This window comes from Argentina silus (assembly GCF_951799395.1).
Source record: "Argentina silus genome assembly, chromosome: 2".
Classification (NCBI taxonomy): Eukaryota; Metazoa; Chordata; class Actinopteri; order Argentiniformes; family Argentinidae; genus Argentina; species Argentina silus.
Window position 1 is genome coordinate 24,771,708 of NC_139656.1, and position 7,500 is coordinate 24,779,207.

The following is a 7,500-nucleotide window of genomic DNA, read 5'->3' on the forward strand; positions in this document are numbered from 1 at the left end:
GCACACTTAGCCAGAGTCTTCCAGTCTCGACTGTAGTTCTGCATCAGACTTTCTCCTCTCATCCTGTCAAAGAACAAGCGCAAGGCAGTAGCTTCATACAAAGAGCCACTCCCACAGGGTTACCCTGCAGAGAGAGCTCTTTCATCCAATCTATGGCCTCATAAATTACCATGACTCATTTGAAGATCTGATCAAAACCTTTGCCTCATTTGATTAGCAGCAAAGGGCGGCCGTGGCTTTGCCCTTAACCTAGCAGAGGAAGGGAGACTAATGCAGGGAGAGAGGTCGTATCTCTAATCAGCTCAACTTCTGACCAACATGCCTGTACGTCCGACTGTAGATCATCCTCTACTCTCCATCCTTAAACCCATAACTCCCCCCCCCCCCACACACACACACACACACCCCTGCATGCCTGGTCTCTGAGCTACCCCTAGGGAGGTGAGCGGTCAGTGGCGGACCACCCTATCACAGTCTTGGTGACCAGGAAAGACGAAACACACACACACGCACACACGCGCTCGCACACATGCACGTGCACGCACGCACGCACACACACACACACACATCAGAGACAGAGTACAAGCAAGACACACAACGTATAGGATAAACCAACAGCCAGGGTCTGTCTGTCTGTCTGTCCGAACTCATATGGGCTTTATAACAATAAAGCAGATTCTAGAGACTAGAGATTATTCGTGTACACACACTCAACATAAGGCTAACACAAGTTGGTTCACAACTCATACAGGCCTGTTAGCAAGTTGGGGTCAAAAGCACCCCCCTCCCCCGGCACCCTGCAGTCCACCAACTCAGCAGTACAAGACAGAGAAAACTCTGTTCTGCCACATATGGGTGACCTCCCTGTGACCCCTGCCTGACCCACTGCGTCAGCGCGACCCCTCCACGATGAATCAGGAGAAGAACACAACTCAGCCAGTCAGCCCTTCTTGTCCACCCTGTGTTAGAAGCTCAACTTTGAACCCCTGACACGTCCCAAAATAACCTCTCCAGTGGTTTAGGACAGTGTGGAGAGGGCCTTGGTCTAGCTCTCGACAGCCTCCCCCCCCCCCCCCTCCTCGTCCTCGTCCTCCCTCCTCAGAGTGGAGCAGTGGAGCGACTCAGAGGAAGTGGGTGATAGATGGGGACCCAAGGCTGACTCCGGCAGCCACAGAGTGTGAGGGGGCCGTTAATCCCTGTCCCTGTCCCTGTCACAGAGTGTGAGGGGGCCACGCCCGCTGTGGTTAATCCCTGTCCCTGTCACGGAGGGGGAAGACAACCATCTCTACTCCTCCTCACGCCTCTCTGCCCTCCTTTATCAGTGCTTCCCTCTCTCTCCTCTCGCTTTTCCTTCCTGCCTGCTGCCAGTGTCATTGTCCCATTGTCGTCGTCGTCGTCCCCCACACACACACACCCCCCTCCATAGAGACCCACAAAGCATGTCAAGTCACTATGTTCTGACGCTCCTGACCTTTCACCTTTGCTGCCCTCTGCCTCCTGCTCCCTGATCACCAGGCCTCATCATTCCACTACACTACCCCCACTACCCCCCCACCCCCGCCCTCCAACCCCCCGAACACACTTTTGGCTGTGTTGTATTTTGGGGATGCAGGCTGACAGATTCCACACCATCAGGGAGCACAATCGGGTGAAAGCATGCTTAACGCTTAACACCACACACAGTTTTACTGTTAGAGTGGTCAGAGTCAGCGAAATACTGCAACACTGGCACCTGTTAGGAACACAGTCACCCCTCATCTAAACCAGAGGACTGCTAGACACACAAACACACACTCCTACGCACACAGCTGTCATGGCTGACAGGTGGGTCGTAGAGTGAATTTCCACACCAACCGTTTTTTTTTCGAGAGGGTTTGACTCTTCTATGAGGATATGTCACGGTTATCTTTGCCTGAATGGATGAGACATTTCCAAGTGTCTCAGCAGCTTATTCAGCCTTAACTTCATCTTGCTATCTTAGCCCCAAGCCTACTTCCACTCCCAACCTACAGTAGCCCCAAACCCTCAGCTATTTACCAACAAAGTGGAGGGGCGACCACTTTGTTATTGTTTGAATCCCAGATTGCCCCTTTAAGGAAGCAGGGCATTCTGGGGTGAGCTTTTTTCTTTTTTTTTCGGTAGAGCAAGCCTTCCCTGTAACGGGACTAGCCTGTGCAAGCTATCAGAGAAAGCAGCACTCAAAGTGGCACCTGTCTTTGAAAAGCGGGAAGCGGGACTGTGTTCTCAGACGAGCTGCTGCTCTGTAATGAAATACGTGCTGCCAACATGAGCATTTCATTTAACGTTTCCAATTGTGTGGTTGTGTGTGTGTGTGTATGTGTGTCTGTGGGTGTGTGTGTGTGTGTGTGTCTGTGTGCGTGCGTGCGTGCGTGCGTGCGTGCGTGCGTGCGTGCGTGCGTGAGTCTCTCTCTCCCGTGTCCTATATCTTGGTACTGTTGTTCATTCACATTCAGTTGTTAAGGCTTACTCATTTGTGTTAGTGTGCTGTCATTTGCCCAGGTATCATGGTACTACTTGGTACTGTGGTACTTGGTCTGGTATCGTATCGTGGGTAAATTGTTGGTGTTGTGACAACAGTATAGTACGCCCTGAACACTATTTCACACTCCACTGGGGTGGTGGCAGCATACAGTATGTTGTCATGGAGATGAGGTGGTTCTGGGACAATATGGACGTGCCCAGAGCATGTTAAAGCATGCCTTGTGAAGTTCTAACTTCATTTACCTCACCCACTATTGGATAAGAGTGACAGGCAACTGTACCGAGAGAGGGGAAGAGAGAAAGAGGGAGAGAGAGAAAGAGAGAGGGAGAGAGAGAGGGGGGGGGGGATGGGGGGGAAGAGGAAGAGAGAGAGAAAGAGAGAGAGGGAGAGAGGGGGGGAAAGAGGGAGAGAGAGAGAGAGAGAGAGGGAGAGGAGGAGGGAGAGGAGGGGCTGGGGTGTTGTACAGTATGTCCTCTCCTGTGATCCCTAGCCTATTCCCTTGACAGTCAGAGGACCACACAGTGAGCACTGACTACGTCAGGGAAGGTCCATGTAACATAGAGTTAATGAAAGGCAAATAGTCTGGCAAGTAAACAAATGGGCTTTTTTTTTTTAGAAAAGATTCTGCGAAGGGTTTGGAAAGAGGGAGAGAGAGAGACTCTAGAATGAGTTCAGGTTAGTGGAAGCTAATGGACTGCAGTGGTGGAGATCAGTGAGGGGGGTGGAGATAACAGCTGGATGTAGGTTAGTGTGTGAGGAAAAGTTAGTTTGCATGCAATTCTACATGCAGGTCACCTGACCAGTCATGCAAAGATCAAATGAAGGGCATACATGTGTAATTGGATTCACTGATGTTTCTATTAAGTCCTGGTTGCGGTAAATTAGCTTTGATGAAAAACACATTCCTTCCACTCAACGGGAGGGGTTGGGACATTAGGCATGTGTAAATGTGTGTGTGTGTGAGAGTAAGGTTGTGTGTGTGTGTGTGTGTGTGTGCACAAGAGAGCACACAGAAGCATTCAGTGTGTGAGAAATCCTCTGTGCGTGCGGGAGAAACATATTGTGCTGAAATAAAACACCCAAGACAAAACAGAGGTCTTATCTGACATCCTAAGAGTGCAGGATCGTACAATTTCTTGTTTGTCTTCATGTAGCTGTGACACATTACTGTATAATGTGTTTTTTCAGCTGTTTAAGAGACCCCTTTGGTTCCTGGGTTAAAAGGGTAAAGGATCAGAATGAGGGGGGAAATGTCCACGAGAGTTGCTTAAGCCTCTTAGTTTAGCGTTAGGATCAACTATCACCAACAATTTAGAATCAATTATCACTGGAACTAATGGATAAGTCTGCAAACTAAGCACAAACAAAGCCTATGTTTCTCTGTCACACTAGACCATATAAGGTCACATTAGCCTATATACCATTCTGCACTTACTGGACCAAAAACCCATTCCAAAATAAACAGAATGTGCAGTATAACAGCACTGTCACATCAAGACAGCTACATAGAAAAAGGAAAAGCTGTATGTGTGTGTGTGTGTGTGTGTGTGTGTGTGTGTGTGTGTGTGTGTGTGTGTGTACGTGTACGTGTGTGTGTACTTGTGTATGTGTATGTGTGTGTGTATGTATGTATGTATGTATGTATGTATGTATGTATGTATGTATGTATATGCTGTTAGTCCTGCTCGTACATGAGAACCCCCCTCCTGTTTTATAAAGCATTAAGGGGATCAGTCGTAGGTCTGGGGTCAGGTAGTGTGGAGAGGGTTGGAGTCGCCGGTGTTTGTAGCCACAGATAAGCCCCCGTTAAACCCTGTGACTGACCCTGGCCGCCCGGTCATCCAGCCAACAGTTGTTGAAACAAGGATTACTCTTACAGTCCCCGTAAGCAAGGACTAATAGAGGGAAAAAAGCCAAGCCCCTTTAGCACAGTGTCCAAAACTGGAGCTGTTATTTCAGTTTTGGAAATGGGAGTCAGTCATAAGTGGGTTTTTTCTGTGATAGCAATGGCAGAACAAATACACTCAGGGGAGATTAGGGCTTCCTCTGGGGAGTTCAGGGGGGGGGGGGGGGGTTCTAAATCGGAGCACAGAGGATCAAACAGGACATTCAATCCTTTTACAGCCAAACAACCACTCATTCGACGCTGCTTCATCATGTGCTATCGACCTGGAGAGATGTATTAAGGGGGACTTTTACTAGAGAGATAGCATTTCACCTTGTTTGACCTTTGCAGCGAAAGGCTAGAAAATAAAACACTAGTGATAAATGGATCAACAACAGCAGCCCCCTGATAAATTCTACAGGCAGGTTGTTGGACAGCTAAGCTCGGGAGAAGGTTTCAGCTGTCCAGTAAGGGATCAGTTGAATTACGAGTGTCATTGAGCAGTCTGAAGGTACCCTTTACCAAGGCTCGGGTGTAGCCTTGTAAACACTTGAAATTTCTTTTTAGGCTCAGTCTGCTTTCTCTGCTTCGGGCCTCTAGAGGCCTCAGATGACCCACTAGACACAGCCCTACTTAGGGATTCAAAATGCCTGTGTCTCACTGTACTTGTCATCACATTTGACAGGTCACCATCATCAAGACTTCCAGAGACCAGTACCTCATCATCTATTTTGGATCAAGGCTAGTCACGGCTAGTCTGGTTTTGGGTCCTGTGGTGAAGCAACCTTGAATATTCTGCTTTTTTAAAGAACTGCCAAGACAGCACAGCCAAGCTAATGAATGGCTGCTTCGTGTACTATAATTGCCTAGAATTGACTGACCTCAATGTTTTGAGAGGGTCATATCTGCCATGTACATCCTTGGAAATGAAAACAAATAGCCGTCCTCAACATGAGTGAGGACCTTGCCGCCCCAGCGGCCGCATGTCTGTGACCCACACCCAAACAGGGAGAGCAGCGGTACTTACTGGCTACTTCCAGGGAGGCGTTGTGGCTGACCGCCTGGCCCAGGTAGTTGCGGGCCACACACACGTAGCTGCCGTCGTCGGGCTTGCTGCGTCTGCCGTGGACGATGCGCAGGAAGAAGAGGGAGCCGCTGGGCAGCAGCATGCGGTGGGAGCGAGGGTTGTCCCGGTCCGTCTCCACCCGCTCCCCGTCCTTGTACCACTCCACCGTGGGGGCGGGGCGGCCCTCCGCCTTGCAGTTGAGGGTGGCCGGCTCCCCCTTGGACACGATGAGGTCAGAGGGGTGCTCCACGATCCGGGGAGGGGAGTCATCCTGACGAAGACGGGATCCTGACAGGAGAGGAGAGGAGGGGAGAGGGGGGGAGAGGGGAGAAGAGAGGAGGGGAGGGGAGAAGAGGTTGAGAGAGGAGTCCAAAATGGCTGAGGTGTGAATGGAAGCCTTCAGTGGCCTTATGACGATGCTGAGCCTATTCCAGTCCATGCATGAAATCATTTTAAAACATCCCATTGTTATATGGATGCATTCCTCTCCCCCATCCAGCTTGAGCACTACTCATGGATCACTCTGGTCCCTCCACACACACACACATACACATGCACACACACAAGCACACACACAAGCACACACACACAAACCATGGCCTTGAAGAGAGCATGTATGTGCAGCACTGACTTATTAGAGTCAGGGGAAATAGAAGCTACTCTGAAACCATATTCGTATATCACACACACACACACACACACACACACATACACACATACACACATACACACATACACACATACACACACACACAACACACACACAGACACACACGCAGACACACACATACACACACACACTGAGATCAAGTGATTTACCCCACATAAACAAACACACACACACGCACACACGCACACAAACACACACACGCACGCACGCATGCACACACGCACGCATGCCCACACACACACACACACACACACACAAACGCACACATGCACACACGCACACACGCACACACGCACACACATACACACACACTCTTTCACATGATTATAAAATGCATGTATGCTGATAGAGCCTATGCCTACAGAGAGTCATACTGAGGCCCTAATGCAGACATACACATCCTGTATCAGTGCCAGCAGTTCTTTATTTCAGCACAGTAATTAGACACACAGCATTATCATTCCTGTGCCGGTGGTTGTACTCGCTGTAATCCTGTTTCACATTATAATTAACACACATTGTCATGTGCCAGATCCAATGTTTCCCTTTTGTTTCAGGCCCGGAGTACCCCGTGAGGAAATGCTAAGCAGTTAGCACTGTTGACAAATGAAGGCCTTATTATGGGCATATCTTGGAAAACACGCATTTCCTTCAACCTTGTATTGGAAAAACAAAACCATATGCTTATAGCCGTGGGAGTGAAACTATAGGAATACTTAATAAATAATCGTATGAATATATTTTCTTCAAAGTCTTTGTGTTCTTAAGTGTACAGTGCACTTGTTATCTCTGAACACAGGAGTCTCTAATGCAATTATCTAATTCGTTTGTAGTCATAATTTCATTTTCCAAGGCTCTCTCTCTCTCTCTTCTCATACTCATTGACCAGAGGGGGAGAGAGAGAGAGAGAGAGAGAGAGAGATAGAAAGAGAGGAGAGAGAGAGAGAGAGAGAGAGAGAGGAGACGACAGAAGAGAGAGCGGGAGTAGAGAGAGAAAGAGAGAGAGAGAGAAAGAGGGAGAGAGAGAGAGAGAGAAAAAGAGGGAGAGGGAGAAGAGAGAAAAGGGGAGGTGTACTTTTAAAGCATCTCGGGTACAGCGCAAGCTGAAGGAATGTAATCATAATGAACACAGCTAAGCGATTCAGGGCTATTCTCGCATGCTGAAGCGCGGATGCGTCAGGGTCTAGCTGTTAATCAACTCCCATTTGTCAGAAGCCTGTGTCAAAGCCTTTGATCCTGCGGTCGGCACGGTAACGCAGTGATGCCCTTTGGTCGGAGGACTTTGAGGGGAATATCTGTGTGAGATTCTGAGAAGGAGAGCGGGGAAAAAAAAGCTGTGTCCAGAGTATGTTTTATTCAAGAACTCTTTGATGTGT

At 48.9% G+C, this 7,500-nt stretch overlaps 1 protein-coding gene across 1 annotated transcript in view; it reads right to left on the bottom strand.

Annotated features, from left to right (window-relative positions):
• The window catches only part of LOC310824976 (roundabout homolog 1-like), a gene marked incomplete at its 5' end in the record, with an annotated part of 127,997 nt that overhangs the window by 76,378 nt on the left and 44,119 nt on the right, over positions 1-7,500 (bottom strand). The window contains one exon of the mRNA XM_083697354.1: positions 5,416-5,742. Coding sequence (XP_083553480.1) covers positions 5,416-5,742 — 327 coding nt within the window. The remainder of the gene's footprint in view (positions 1-5,415; positions 5,743-7,500) is intronic.